Source organism: Monodelphis domestica, chromosome 5 (assembly GCF_027887165.1).
Source record: "Monodelphis domestica isolate mMonDom1 chromosome 5, mMonDom1.pri, whole genome shotgun sequence".
Classification (NCBI taxonomy): domain Eukaryota; kingdom Metazoa; phylum Chordata; class Mammalia; order Didelphimorphia; family Didelphidae; genus Monodelphis; species Monodelphis domestica.
In genome coordinates this window covers 280,483,074-280,498,698 of record NC_077231.1, presented here as the reverse complement: position 1 = coordinate 280,498,698, position 15,625 = coordinate 280,483,074, and the positions used below count along the sequence as shown (strand labels likewise).

The 15,625-nt window shown below is 38.9% G+C and overlaps 1 protein-coding gene across 11 annotated transcripts in view; it reads left to right on the top strand.

The window, feature by feature from the left end:
• TRAK1 (trafficking kinesin protein 1) overlaps positions 1–15,625 on the top strand; it is a 257,382-nt gene that overhangs the window by 229,300 nt on the left and 12,457 nt on the right. For 6 of the 11 annotated variants that reach the window (XM_056800219.1, XM_056800220.1, XM_007505048.3 and 3 more), the window contains one exon: positions 5,886–6,224. In XM_056800219.1, the coding sequence (XP_056656197.1) occupies positions 5,886–6,224 (339 nt within the window). The remainder of the gene's footprint in view (positions 1–5,885; positions 6,225–15,625) is intronic. The other 5 variants (XM_007505049.3, XM_056800222.1, XM_056800224.1 and 2 more) reach the window with 2 other exon arrangements.

Below are 15,625 nucleotides of genomic sequence, written 5' to 3'. Positions count from 1 at the left end.
AAAGACTTATAGCACATTCTTATAGCAGTCAACATTTCAGATAGAAAATCAGTTTTACAAAGTATCTTCCTGCCCCACAAATGCTGCATTTAAAGTGCTCTGTTGGACTGACTCATCCTTTATTCATGGAAGAGTCTTCTGTTCTCATTAGTATTTTTTTCAACTAATTTATTTTTTAATGAACAAGCATCTATTTTGTCTACACTCAATGCAAAACGAAACAACCAATGAGACAAATATACATAGATGAGCAAAATTAAGTTCTTTTTTTAAATATTATTCCATTTAGATGCCTTCCAGCACTTGGAAGTAGAATGACCCACTTTCATTTAAGTTGTTTGTTACTTGCAAACATTGTGATTGTTTCTAACCTCCAATTTTGTCTTTTTTTTTCTTTCAATAAAATCTTCCATTTCCATAATCTTTCTATCAGCCTTTCTTTTCTTTTCCTTCTCTCAAGAGGTGATTGTGTCATGCAAGCTTTACCATTTCTCTTCCCTTTCCCCTTCCTTAATTGGATTGCTCATTGCTTTAGGATTTCATGAGGATATCTCCATTGGGTTTGTTGTCTAAATTCAAACATATAACATTGGGTGCTTTTTTCTTTCTTTCAAACATTTTTTTCAACAATTACACAAGTTCATTCTTGTTTCTCAAAGACTTTCTACCTCTAAATGTATGACCCTCTGACTCCATTGATCTCTTTGGGCAAGAGTTTTAAGGTAAATTTAACAAAAAAGGAAAGGTGAATTTCACCTAGAGCATCCTGCCAGACACTCTAGCCCTGATTGAAATGATTAACTGGCATCCTAGAATCAAATATTACTACACTAATCTAGTCTGTGGATAATTCTTATACAAGAGACTCCTCTGATGGTTTCGCGATGATCATCTAACTAATTAGCCTTGTCAGGTCTATTTAGACTTTGTTTCCCTCTTTCTTTCTTATATATATGAAGGTTTTAACTTGAAAAATTCACATGATTTCAACTCAGTGTCTAAAAGGCCATGTCAGCATAATGATATCCTAAGCTTTAGGCCATTTTCCCAGATCTGTTTGTGATTAATTCTGATTATTGACAACCTTCAGTTCCTCACCCTCCTCCCCTTTATACCATTGGCTCAGATAGAAACCTAGAGAGCATGGGCTGTGGTTTAGGGGACTGGTCCATCAATCATTCTCGTGCTCGCCTTTCTCATCTGTATGCTTAATTTTGTTTATTTTCTGTTTATCCCTGAGCTGCATTAGTTGGACTGAATTTTTAAAAGTTTGATATTGAAGTCACAAGAGACAGAAAAAATTTTTTTTCTTGATTACTTGTGCTGACTCTTCATCATCCCATTTGGGGTTCTGTTGGCAAAGACTCTAGAATGGTCTGTCATTTCCTTTTCCTGCTCATTTTGCAAATGAGGAACCAAGGCACATAGGGTTAAATGACTTGCCTGGGATCACTCAGCTACCAAGTATCTGAGGCCAGATTTGAACTCAGGAAGATGTCTTCCTCACTCCAAATCTGGCACTCTATCCACTGTAATATCTAACTGCCCTCTCCTATTTTTATCTCATCATCATTTATTGGCTAGGTGACAAATAAAAGCATCCAATCTGAAAACGTTCACATATTAAAGAGAAAAGTACATTCATACTTTAAGGAGAAAAGGAATGCTTTCTGCTTTTATCCCTTCTAAAGAGTTATAACTCAAATGGGATTTCCAAAGGAAGGAGTTTAAACTACAATTAGCAATAGGGAGCCAACCTTCAGTCTATATGTTGTACAACAGAAACGTTTCTGTGTTTGGGGTATATGCCTTTGGCTCAGATTAATTTTACATGACCTCTGTATGGGCTGGCTTTCCTCCATTGAGGTAGCAGCTATGTTATTGGAACAGGTCAGTGTCGAAGGACAAACAAAGGAGGAACTGTTGACAAAGATGTTAATTTTTCTTCCCTGTTCATACCTTTCCATTAAACTTAGTTGTTAGGTGGGAAGGAAAGGAGAAGCTTCCTCTTTTTCCTTCTTCATTGTTTACCTCGCCCAGATATAATCTGACTTGTGGACGTAGTTAGTGAGGAGGTGAGCAAGCTAGACAGGTTGCTGATTCATTTATTTGTAGGACCTTAGTATCAAGTGCCTCCACCCCCAGGACTTTGACTCCCCAAGAGTAGTCAGTGAAGGCAGGTATGGTGACAGGGCAGTAGAGCAGGGACGCCTTACCAAATCAAAGCAGATACAACCCAAGAACATTAGTAAAGATTCAGAAGTGATGGCAGGGCACGATGGGATGCCATATTGCCTGCTAGCACAGAAACTAGAATTGCTTGCTGTCCTAAGAATTTCAGTAACTGTTAATGTCTTTCTGAGTTGTAACTTGGAAGAGGCAATTTTTCTTTTGAATAATATCCCATGATAATGTGCAGTTAAAATGTTTGAGGTAGAACTGGCCATTTTTAATTTAGGGCAACCTTGTATAAAAACAGAAAAGCCTTCCAGGGATTGTGTTGCCTTCATTGCTATTTCAGGAGGCTCTCTCATCTCTATGCCTTTCTTCCTTGTGTAAATGATGGCTCCTCCAGGGGCATTCAGTTGGAAAACTGAGGAACTAGAAAAAAATGCCCTTTAAACTTTTGATAGAGACTGGACTTAGGCTCTTACTAAATTTCTTTTTTTAGGCAGATTCCCGTGGGCTCACGGGCTTTCCTGCCTTGAACTTACAGAACATCTTTAAGGACTTTATGTATATTCATTCTGTAACCTTATTTTTAATTTAGAACCTTCCAGGGAGGTAAAGAGAAGGTTATTGCACCCACTGTGTAGATGAGCAAACCAGATATGGAGACTGGTCAAGGTTCCACAATGAGTTTCTTACCTAGGAGTGGAGCCCAGGGCTCCTCTCTCTATGTTGAAAGCTGTTTATAGGATTGTCTTTGGGGAAGTCAAGACCCAGCCCTGTGACTTAACCCCATATTTTTTTTCTTGGCTCTGATGCAAATGGTTCTTTATTATCTCAGGGTTGGTTCATTTTCTTTTCTCAGTAAATTAGTCATTTCTCTGACTCTCCCATACATACACTATATAAATTGGGTATAGAAAATCCACTTAAATGATATACTTCTCCAGCTTTTAAATGGGTTGTTTGTCAACAGTTAATTCATCATGGCCTGGGTACAGACCTTGGATGTGATCTCTTTCCTTTACCAATGCAGGTTGGCATCTGCCCTGCAAATAAAGTGTTAGGGAGTTAGCCAGAGCACAGAGAAGAGAGGGGTTTGCCCAGTGTCAAACCACCTAAACAGAACTTGACCCATGCATACGTAAATCCAAGGTCAATGTGGTATTGAGTATTTACTCTCTCCTATTGACTTCTGGTAATAGTCTGGAAGTCTGGCCAGCACAGTATTCTGAGCCAGATGTCTCTAGGCGTGTCTGAAAAGTTTATGCATAAACAAACTTTGTTGCCAGGGTTAGAAGGTCTGGCCTGATGCCAAGAATGTTGGTGGGATCCACTATCACATAAGCAAGGTGACCCACAGAAAAGAGTCAGTTATGCTAAGCTTGATCCTATCAGTTTACACTGGAGGTAATTTTACATCCTGGCAAAATGTTAGCTCTGTGAGGTCGTTCCAGGGGGACCTCCTAAAATAGGGTTCAGCAACCTATAATAGTATGGGTGTCACTCAACGACAATCCAGACAGTTAGTTGGTAAACCCTGGTTTATTCCTACCCATGACAACTTTTCTCTATAGTTTTCCACCCCATTTTTTTCTCCTTTTTCACCCTCCTCTGTCCCTTCTGCGTCATCTCTTTTTTTTCTTCTCTCTTCTTTGAAGATGTATTCTGTCATTGAGACCCCCCCCCCCCCAATTAACCAACAGATCTAAAGAGGATGCTGCCTTCTGGACAACCACTTTGTCCAGTGACTTGTTATAAGTTCACTACCTCTCAAGATTGACTGTTCTTTCTCTTTCTCATGTTTAGTAATCACAGAGTGAAATTATTTGGGAGGCATTCCTACTGGAGAGACAACCCAAAATTTCTTTCATTTTGGGTCTGGACCTATGATTTCACTGATGTATGGAACTGTCCCCTTAAAATATGACAAATAATAAAAAATTATTTAAAAATAGAAAATCTTCTAAAATACTGGAAGTCTTCCCAGTTTCTAAATAGGCAGATTTTGAAAAGTTAATTCATCATAGTCAAAATACAGAACTTTGATTTAATCTGGATGGGGAACTCCAGCAAAGAAATTCCTTTTACTAATGCAGGTTGACTTCGGCTCTGCAAATAAAGTCTTAGAAAGTTACCCATAACACCGAGAAGATAAGCAGTTTGCTTAGTCTTAAACCATGTGTGTAGTCAGAAACGTGACCCACGTATTCCTAGATCCAAGGCCAATGTGATATTCAATATGCCATGCTGCCATATTTTAGTCTGAGTCATAAAACTCACTTTCAAAAACCTGTAGTTAAAGGTTGTCTGTCCCAACCCTGCATTTTTTTTCTGCTTATTAATTACATATATATATATATATATTTGTATAAATGTGACATGAATATGGTTGTTCTAAAATTTCTGATCATCCTTTGTGTTACGTGACTTAGCCCATCTGGGTCCTGTTCTACCATTACTTAATTTGGCCCAATTAAAAGATCTCCAGTTTCTTTGTATTCTACAAGAGGTTCAAGAAGCATGATTAATCATTGACACAAAAGCATAATAGAGTGTTTGTGGGGTGTGTATGTTTGTGTGTGGGTAAGAGAGAGACAGACGGATGATAGACAGAGGGACAGAGACAGAGAGAGAGAAAGTGGAATGGTGAGATGTTGCTCGTTCCTTTCCTTAGAACATAAATGACTAATGGATGGATACTGGCTGGTTGGGTTTCTCGTAGTGTTCTGATCTATCATACCTCTTGCCCTGTCCCCTTCTGCCTGTGCAACATCCCTCAAATATCAGATCCCCAAGGATGGAGCTGACAGGTACGGTAGGATTTGCTTTGCTAACGAAGACCTCAACTCTTTCTGTTAGTCTGTTACGTGACCCCTAAATTATTGTATGAATGATATATTAGATATAAATATATGAATGACGTGCAATATATGTATATCCATGCATATGGGTACACATATGTATCCAGATGTATATATCTATAGAAGTATACTATACATATACATATAATAGATATACATATATCTGAGCTGAGTTTTCTCATTGTTTTCAAACCACCCTTGACTCAAATGGCCACCATTCTTTCATTTCCAACATACTTGCACAATTATCAATCAATAGTTTTTGCTTGGAATTTTCACATTCAGAACTCTTTATAGATTTTTCTTTCTTTTTTTTAATTGTCTTTTCTTTTATTGTCCAAAATAGCCAAGACTGGATTTTTTACATATAAAAGCAAACAAAACAAATCGCTTGCCACAAGAGGGATTGGGTTGTTGTTAAATTTATAATCTATTTTCTTTTTTAAAAATACTACAAGAATGTCATACTGTGTGATCATGTTATCTTTTTTTGTTCCGGGGGGTGGGAGGGGGGAGTCTGGGAGTAGCCACTCCACATTTATTTCTAGTTGGAACACTAGATTTCATTAGTTAAACAAATTACATTTGATTCTCAAAGTTTATAATATGTCTAAGAATGGTATTGAGAGCACGGTTGCATGTTAGGAAATGATAATACAGCTGCACCCACCTAAAAACTTAAGTATGTGTCCATAGTCAAATCAAATCCATCCAGTTTTTCACTAAGTGAATTGGGGATTGGGCAAAGGAAAACATTTGGCAATCCATACTAACTTTTCCTTCTCCTTCCCTTTCTTTTCCATTCCATCTTTCTTTTCTTTTTCTCCTCCTTCTGATGTTCTCCCTTTGAAGGTTCTGCTACACTTCACCACTGGCAACAGTTGGCCCAGCCTCACCTTGGGGGCATCCTGGACCCCCGGCCCGGTGTTGTCACCAAGGGCTTCCGGACCCTGGACGTTGACCTGGATGAAGTGTACTGCCTTAACGATTTTGAAGAAGATGAGACAGGTGACATTTCTTACAAGGGCCTTGCTACCTCCTTGCCAGTTCAGCACTCAGAGACCTCAGGTGAGAGGTCACAAGTACAAATGACTCTTTCAGACCACAAGAATTACCCGAGCCGGTCTCAGGCATTCACAGAGGAGATTCAGGAGCCAACGGCGGCCGATGATGATGATGATGAGGGGTCTGGTGAGGGAACCATATTAAGTCCTGTAAACTCAACACCTTTACAGGATGCTGAATACTGGGCCATTCTCACATCTTTCCAGGGTGCCATCCATAGTGATGCTTTCTGTGTAGCTTCAGCACGTCTGTTCGGGTGATGATTAAAAGCACTCCCATTTTTTTTTTTGAGTTGTTCTTAAAACCAAACTCAGAAATGTCCTGTCTCTTAACAGTTAGATATCTGTTGAGCTTTGGAGGTGCATGGTCTAACAGAGCTGCCTTTAGTGGGACAAGGAAAGGCTGCTAAATGGAAGTGCCCATTGTGGAACTTGATGTCCCCAGGACTGCTCTTCCTCATTGTCACATTTTCTCCCAACAATCTTGGGTCAGGAAGGAGCTTCCAGTGACCAGTGATGGAGGTTGAGATCTGTTTTCAGAGGAAGGAGAGGCAAGGTTGGGAATTTAGAATTGAGCAGGAGACAGATGCAAATGATTTCAAAATAAGAAAATCTCCACATTGCAACGGAACTCTACAGATTCAGTTTTTCACTTTAATGAGATTTTTTTTTTTTATGGAGGTGGTGGTGGGGAAGAGTGATCATTCATTGCCTGTTTTCTCTCCCACTAAGGTCATAGTTTTTTAAGTTTCTAGCATTGATTTTCTATATGAATGTTGGGTTTTTAAAGGAAGGCAGGATGACATAATGAATAGCCAGCTTCAGAGTTAAGAAGATCTGGGTCTAGTTTCAAATCCCACCTCAAAGACATGTGAGTTATGTGACCCTTGACAAATCATTTAAACTCTATGTACATCATTTTACTCAGGTATAAAATGAGGGGGTTGGATTTCAATGACCTTCAAGGTCCTTTCTAGCTCAAATCTGTGATTCCATCTTCCTATCTCTGACATATCATTGTTGTGTGACCCTGGGCAAGTCCTTCAATCTCTCAATGCCCCAGGTAGCTCTAAAATGGACAAATCATAGAACAGTTGCTAATATGCATTGGTGAATGGAGTTCCACATACCAGTGAAATCATGGTTCCAGAGAAAAACACAACAAAGGTAATTGTTAAGTTGTCACTATTGGAAATAGGTATTCTAAGTCCTGGATGCAAGGAAATGAGGTTATCTCTTGAACAACATGGCGCTAGGTCCTTTGGAACTCAAGCCATTAGTTTGTTCAGTGGTAGCTATGGCTCAGCCTATTGAGCTATCCAGTGTAGCCTAACCTAACATCAGTTTTCATGAGCCCAGACCAGGGATATACAGACCCTAATATGCAGTATGCCTTTAAAGGAAAAATCTGAGGATTAAATCTTGAAAATCACATGTGCATTTCCTCCACCCCACTGCCAATTCCCATATTTTAGTATGCAGAAGCAGCATGGTCAGCTCCTAAGCCCCAAATTCTAGAGAGAATTTCCTGATTTCATTCCAGAACCCAAGGGAAATCCACCCTCACTTATAGTTCCGGGAGAGTCTTTATAAAGGTTTGGTTGGCTCGGCAGAATGAAGAACTCTGCCTGGTGAGCAGCTCTGGGGTGATATGTTTCAGTCAGGCTGTTGACATTTGGTCAGAAGTTTGAAACATTATTTTATTTCTGCTGCAGGTAGTCAGAACTTGTGGTCAGTGCCCTTGAGATCATGGATCTGTAATGTTAGCATTATGGAATGTTGTTTTAAAACTATTTGTCACTTCTCTACTGCTAGGAACTAAGTGAAATTCCCATGAGATGACAGGAATCAAAAGGAAAAAAAAAACTGCCTAATTTTGCATAATTTTAATGGCAATGATATATTATTTCCTAAGTAGCAGAGTTTAGTGAAAAAAGGAGAATTGTAGGCTCCCATATCTAGAACTAGATTGCCCTTTGGGCCAACTAGTTTAACCCCTCATTTTACAGATAAGGAGCATGAGGCAAAGGGAAATTAGGTTAATATACCCAAGGTTACAAAAGTGATGTCAGAGATGAAGTGATTTGTCCAAGATTGCAAGAATGGTACCAGAGGAAGGATTTGAACTCAGATTTTTTTTTTCTAAAGAGTCAATGCTCTTTCTATTATACGTTCCATCTTTGTTGTTTATTTTTATTGGAAAAGGTGACAATACATCACAGAAAATCCATGGCAGGAAGTCATCCTGAAACAATTCTCTGAAGGAACTCTTCCTAGGCTCTATTCCTGTCCATGGTTCTTGTAGAACCATTTCTTGGTTCTCTATTCAGGACAGAATATCTTATTATTTATCTACTTTTTGTCAAGGAAATTGTGGTGGAAATGCTTGTGTGATTGGGAACTTTTTAAAAACAATTCTGGTGGTACTGAGACTATCCTGACATCTTTAAAAGATGAAATACTTGTGTGAGCTATAGAATGAAAGTTTTTGCTTCATATGACTTAGTTTGAGAAGTTGAATTTTTCAAGTAAATTGCTCTAGCTCCTCAGTGAGTATCCACTGGCCAAATCTCATACCACTCACCTATACTTTCTTCTTTTTCCTTATTTCACACTCCATTATCTATGATGGCTTCGATGAAATGATAACTGCCCTTGTAAATGCTGTCACGTGGATGAATCACAAAACAATCCTATAAAATCTAAGTGAACAAAGTATGTAATTGAGGAGCTGGGAGAAGGTGTAGTACTAATGAATCAAGTTACAGAATGACTTTTCCTGGGGTCAAGAAAGTAGAACTTGTCTTCCTACTATTAACAAGAACCACACCATTTAATCCCCTCTTCCTTCTCCCACACTTAAAACCACATAATATATACAATTTTATCTTCCATCTGAGACTGTGGTTAGAAACCTGTTATTAAAACTTGGCTGAAAGATTAAAGCAGAGAAAGAATTAATCCTTTGTGGAGCTCAAACATTCACCATTACATCAAAGGTAATTTAAGGAAAGGCTAGTCATGTTAGTTGTCCCAAGAGTGCCTTTGGTGAATTTCCCCTTGAGATACTTCCTGGGTCAGGTCCATCTTTCAAAAGAGACTTGCCAAAGTTGACTCAACCTAATTCTCTTCTCATAATGATGGTATCATCATAATTCTTGGAATGTGAGTAGTAAATGTTTCTTTTAAAATATCAATGAGTAGACCTTGTATGAATTTCCAATAATTTCTGTGGATTAGTGAATTGTACCTACATTTCTCAAAGATAACTTGAGGAGGGTCTGGCTCTGGATTCCTATTGGGTTCCTCTGGGGTGTTTATCGTTGCTCCTGTTCTTTATTCTGGGAGTCAAAAGTCCCCCATTGCTGAACTCAGTTACCACTGGTGACTCCCCTTTTTTGTTGTACAAGACACCAGTAGCCTTTGCTTGGGAGATTCCATAAAATGAAAATGACTAGAGTCTTCCCCGGCACTTATGTATTTTAAGCATGTCTCAAACAGGTTGCCAGAGCCCATGGACTCCAATGGAGTATAAGTTTCGAGTATGTTTTAGAATTTTATTATTTTTATCTATGTTTTTTAAAAAAACATCACTGCATTTTTAACATCACTTTTCAAAGGAAGAATCTGTGTCCAGTGTTTTGACTGTTCTGTATTAAAACTGAGAAATTTTCAAGTATTAGGTTAAAGTTTTATTTTATTTCTGTGGTGAGTTTTACATTTTAATGCTTCTAATGGAGAGTCCACTTCATTTATATACAATGAAGGGGTTGAATGTGCTGACTTCAGAAGTCCCTTCTCACCTAAATCTATGGTCTTATGAAAAATAATTATGACAAACTATCAATTATTGCTGTCCCCACAAGTGTTTAGTCAATAAACATTCATTTTAACCCCTACTGTGTGCCAGGCACTGTGCCAAACACTGGGAATGTAAATACAAAAGAAAGAAACAGTACATGCCCTCAAAGAATTTACAGGGTAATAAGGGAAGACAATATACTAAAGGAAGTTGAAAAAGGGAGAAGGGAAGATACCCAGTGCAGGGGCATAGTGGAGAAGCCCCCAAGTCTTTTCATCCAGGTGACAAATGAGGCTATGTTTGAGCTTTGCTCTCTCCACAAATGGCCCCACTCTCCAATTAGGGGCAGAAGGTGTGCCAAGACTGAAGAAATCTTGCAGGATGATGAAGTTATCCCAATAGTGATCTTCCTTGGATCATGATGGGGAATCAAGCAGAGGGGTCCCAAGGTGATCCAGCCAGGTGAGAAATAAAATATGTACATCCGAAAGGTAGATCTAGATCTCAGAGAAGAAACTACATTCATGAAAAATCATGTCTTCAAAATGGGGAACTAAAAAGCCACTCTTACTTATGACATTGCTCATTATTATTTATGACAGCTTATTAAAGAAGGAAAAAAAAGCTAGAGGACTATTACAGGTTTAAAGGTTTATAGCTTCAAGGAACCTTGGAGACCATTGAGGCTACACTCTTCTTTTTACAGATTAGGAGACTGAGATCAAGAGAAATTAAGTAACTTGTTCAGGATTATTACAGTCTAAAAGAAAATCAGAATACAAGTGTCTATTTTAGTTCCTAGATACTTGAGGATCAAATTTCCTAGGGGCATGGGGGAGACTGCAAAAGCCTGTATGTGAGTTTTAAAGTGAATCACTACTATAAGCAGTCAACTTAATCTCTCTCTTCCTGGTAAGTCATTTTTGCTCTGTTTGTCCAAGGTCAGTTATGTTTTGGAGGAACTGTGGAGGGAAAGGGGAAGTTGGAGACCTGTTGGCAAAGAAACCAGAAAGGAAAGCAATTGAAGAACGCCCTGGTTTTCCTACTTTGGGTAGTAATTGGTATTATTTGTCCTTAATTGTGGCACCCACTGACTCTCACCCTTTGATTCTATAGTAGGAGGCTCAAAGAGAGCTAGACCTAAAGCTAGTGTAAAGGCTTCAGAGTCTACAAGAAAATCCATCACCATATATATGACATGGACTTAGACCAAGATAGCTACAAGTCTCAATTATTTGTTAGGCTATTGGCATGGGTATTTTCTCTTCCATCCTAAGACATCTCTCCCCTCAATGCTTTCTTGTCAGTGTCTTTCACTTGAGCTACCTTAGCCACTTTATAAAGTAATCAAGGATAAAGAGTTCTCTTATAATCCCTATAAATCTAGTCTTAATTTATCTTTTCCATATGATTCAGGTGAATTAAAGAGAAAAGAAACAACAGAGAATACCAGTTGTCTCAGGCAAAGTACAGTAAAAATTGGGATGATTAAAATAAGTTTTATAATGCTTAAAGTCATTATAGACAGTAAATTGTTATCAGTACATGTATCAAGCAATATAGAATATAAATAAAGGAAAAGTTATTTCATTTGAAGGGGGAAATGGATAATTAAACTATAATATATAAAAATAAAAGGACCTGGAGTTATCCCAGAATTCTATAGTCCAGACTTATTTACCCAGCAGGTCACCTAGAGAAGAGGGGTCCATTCATGTACCACTTGTTCACATCTAACATCTTGCATTCTAACATCATGAGATTCTTGAAGACTTAGAGGAACAGGCCAATAGGGATAACCAATGAGAAGCCATTCTTTAATGAAATCCCAGGCTTATTTCTGAATAATGACAAAAAATCAAGGTGAGAATTTTCCAGGGAATCTGCCATATTTCATAGGCAGGATTCCGCTCTGGGTTAGATGGCATCTTCAAGAGTACAGGGCAGTGTGGATGAAGAACTGACTTGGTCATTAGAGGCCCAGATCTTGACTCTGCTACCTCATCTGTAAAATGAAGGGGTTGAATTAGGTCATTGCTGAAACCTCTTCCAGATTTAGAATTATGACCTTAAATTAATTCAATCATGCAAGCGATCAGTAAACATTGATTAAGTGACTATTATGTGCTAGGCATTGGGCTAGGTCAGGGATACAAAACAAGGCAAAAGATGATCCCTGCCCTCAAAGAGCCTACAATGGATTTGATGAATCCATTCAAGCCTGATGCTTATTAAGGGGGGTATTAAAGCATAATGATAAGGAAAAGAACACAGAAGAAGCAACCTCTTGGGTTATTTGTATTATAAATAGTGTAACAAAATTGGTTACTGTAGTCTGAATAAGCCACATGGGGAAAAAAAAGACTGATACTGTTTACCAGGACTTTTAAATTCAGTAACCACTACCAATTAAATAATTTAATTGTGACTATGCTTAAAACAGGGGAAGTCATTCTGTTGGTCAGTCAATCAACGATCATTAAATGTTTAAATGCCAGGCACTCTTCTTGGCACTAGAGATACAAAGAAAGGTAAAAAAGTCTGGCCCTCCAGAGGCTTGAAATCTAATGGGGGAACAACATGCAAACAGTTCTCTACTGACAAGCTCTACATTTGTCCCTAAAGTCTCAAAGCTATCAAAGCTTAAAACTGCACAAAGACTTTTGGGATGCCCAGTACATGTTGCAAATGGAGGTATTCACAGTGAAGGTTCCAGCAGTGAATGTATTAAAATTACATTTTTAGCCTGTTTTTTAATGCCCAATAGTGACAACTGATATAATTTCATGCACTATTCTAGAGACCCACCCTGCAGAAAGACAACACAAGCCAGTTTCAAACCCCATTATCACCCCAAATCTTGATTTCAGGAGACTGACATCCTTGGTGTTTCCCCAAAACTAACAAACACCTTTTATGGGTGCAAAATTTAACAATATTGGGTCACCCTCTTCCCAAGACCTTGTTAAAGATATGGTACCTAGAACAGTGACCATAAGTGCAAAATGAGAAAGGGAAGGTTCCTTTTCTCCTAGCTGGAGATGAATGTTTTATAGGGAATAACAAGCAAAAGAAGTGACCATAGTCTCAAGCATTTGCAATGCCCAGGTTTGCTGACCCAGGTAATAGACCAGTGATTTTCAAACAGTGTGTTGTGGCCAACTTCAGGACCACAGACCTCTCCAAGGGATGTTCTGGCCTCTTGATTATTGATTGAATTATGTTCCTTTCCCAAAATGGATGAGAATAATCACCAGGAATTCTTGCTGCATTCAGATTGTATTAGAAAACGCCCTGAATATTGATTGTAGCTATATGTTAACTATGCAAGACCCTAGCAAAGGTCTTTGTTCAATGAATCCAAATCAGGACAATCAGGTGCTTACCCAGTTCCCTTTAATCTAAAGTAAGGATTACCAGGACAGGTTGGGAGGCCTTTTGAAGCTGGACAGCTTAAGCAGTGTGCTTATAATGCAGGAGTACTAGGAGAACATTGTACATTTATGGACCAATGTACCAGAACCTCCCACCATATTGAAAGTAGTCCAAGAGGCCAGCTGAGTGGTTCAGTGGATTGAGAACCAGACCTAGAGATGGAAGATTCTGGGTTCAAATGTGGCCTCAGACATTTCCCATGTGATCCTGGGAAAGGCACTCACCTCCCATTGCCTATCCCTTACTACTTTTCTATCTTGGAACCAATACATGGTACTGATTCTAAGACAGAAGATAAAGGTTTGGGGAAAAAAAAAAACTTTTAAAGAGAAAATGGAGAATTTTCTACAGCAGCTATTAGGTAAATAGAAAATATTCCTAATAAATGTCATTTGGGCCACTTTCCAGACTAAGAACTGGCTTATTAAGAGCAGGGCATTTCCTGCAAGTTTTTAGATATTTTGGGTACTTGTAAAGGACAAATGAAATTCTTCAGCAAATAAGATCAAATGTCTATTTGGAATGCATTTAAACCCATTTGGTCACAAAGCAAAAAAGGCTTTTACATACCTTCCATTTGGGTTTTTAAGGCTATAACATTTTTTTAAACCCATACCTTTTGTCTTAGAATCAAAACAAGTCTTTGTTGAAGATATGATTCCTGAAACATACAGGAACAATACCGTGTATTGGTTCCAAGGTAGAAGAATAGTAAGGGCTAGGCAGTGGGGGTTAAGGGACTTGCCCAGGGTCACACAGCTAGGAAGTTTTGAGGTCATATTTGAATCCAGGACCTCCCATCTCTGGGCCTGGTCCTCTATCCACTGAAATACCCACCTGCCCCAAGGCTATACTATCTTAATGGATTTGGTGGAGCTAACAAGCTCTGACTGACTATGCTGATGGAATCATCTCCATTAACTAACACCTTGTAGTCTGAGTGCCTTTACCACCAGACTTGCCTAGAAAAACCAAACCCCATCAGATTCACTCCTGCTGTTATGGATCCCTGAAGAGTTCCTAGTCCTATTAAAGGTGAAGAGAAAGAGGGTCATTGAACTTGTAGCATCTTCCCACAATTTATCTTTTCAAGTACTGGAGATTTTTCTGTCCCTACAAAATTGTCCACTAGTTCAAGTGTAGGGAAAGGGATGGGGAAAAAAGTCTTCATGAACCTCAGGTATTCAATCAATGTAATGCCTTATCTCCTTTAAAAAAAAAAAAAAGATGAATTAGCCATATTCGTATCATAAGAATTGTTGAGGTGTTTGTGAAGTTCCTTGAAATCTTAAGGAAAAAACAGTATTCTTGTGAATAAAATAATTATATAGTCTGTGTGTTTTGTATGGCTAACTTCTCACCCTCTTTCCTACTCTTTCATCTCACCTTATTTTCCCTTAAACTTATTTTAAAAGTTTTATTAGTTAGTCCTGAAAAACTCTCAGTTTATCCTTTCTTCTGGGAAGATGAATGAACTCACCAGTGTGTGGGTGTTTTTTTTTTTTTATATATATAAACCCTTACCTTCTGTCTTGGAATCAATACTGTGTAGGCAATACACAGTACAAGGCAGAAGAGTGGTAAGGGCTAGGCAATGGGGGTTAAGTGACTTGCCCAGGGTCACACAATTGGGAAGTGTCTGTGGTCAGACTTGAACCCAGGACTTCCCCTCTCTAGGCCTGGCTCTCAATCCACTGAGCTACCCAGCTGCCCCCACCACTGTTTTTAAATTAATGATTGTCTCCTGATGCCAGTGAGTGCTATTTCCATATAAAGGCTGCTTTAAAGGAAAGAGGTGAAATGCTGGAAACAGTCACAGAAGGACTGAGAGGGGCCAGTCATCTTATGATGCAGGGGTTTCAGACTGATTGCAGCAATAACATTGACTTTGCTCAATGAAATTGGATCTTCCTCAGTGCCTGTTACCCTGGTAGCATTTGTTCTGTTGGGCCACCCGGGGATGGTTCTTATTGGCCATCTTTGGCTTGTTCCACTTGTATAGATTAACTGAGGCTGATAAGGATGGGTCCCATCTAGGTAACTAGGGAAAGGAAGATGTTAGTTTCATCTTGGCCAAGCTTGAGCCCCCATCTCCAAACCCTGACTTGTTGCTGTGGTTGAGATAGAGCTGTGACCCAGTTGCTGGGTTCTTCTGGGAGCAGTGAGAGACACCTTGTCTGAGGTGGGGCCATTAGCTCTACTGGGGATCTGGATTTGAGTATCATAACCCACTAGGTGCTTCTTTGTATCATGGTGATTGGAAAATATTGCCTGGGAATATATTAATACCA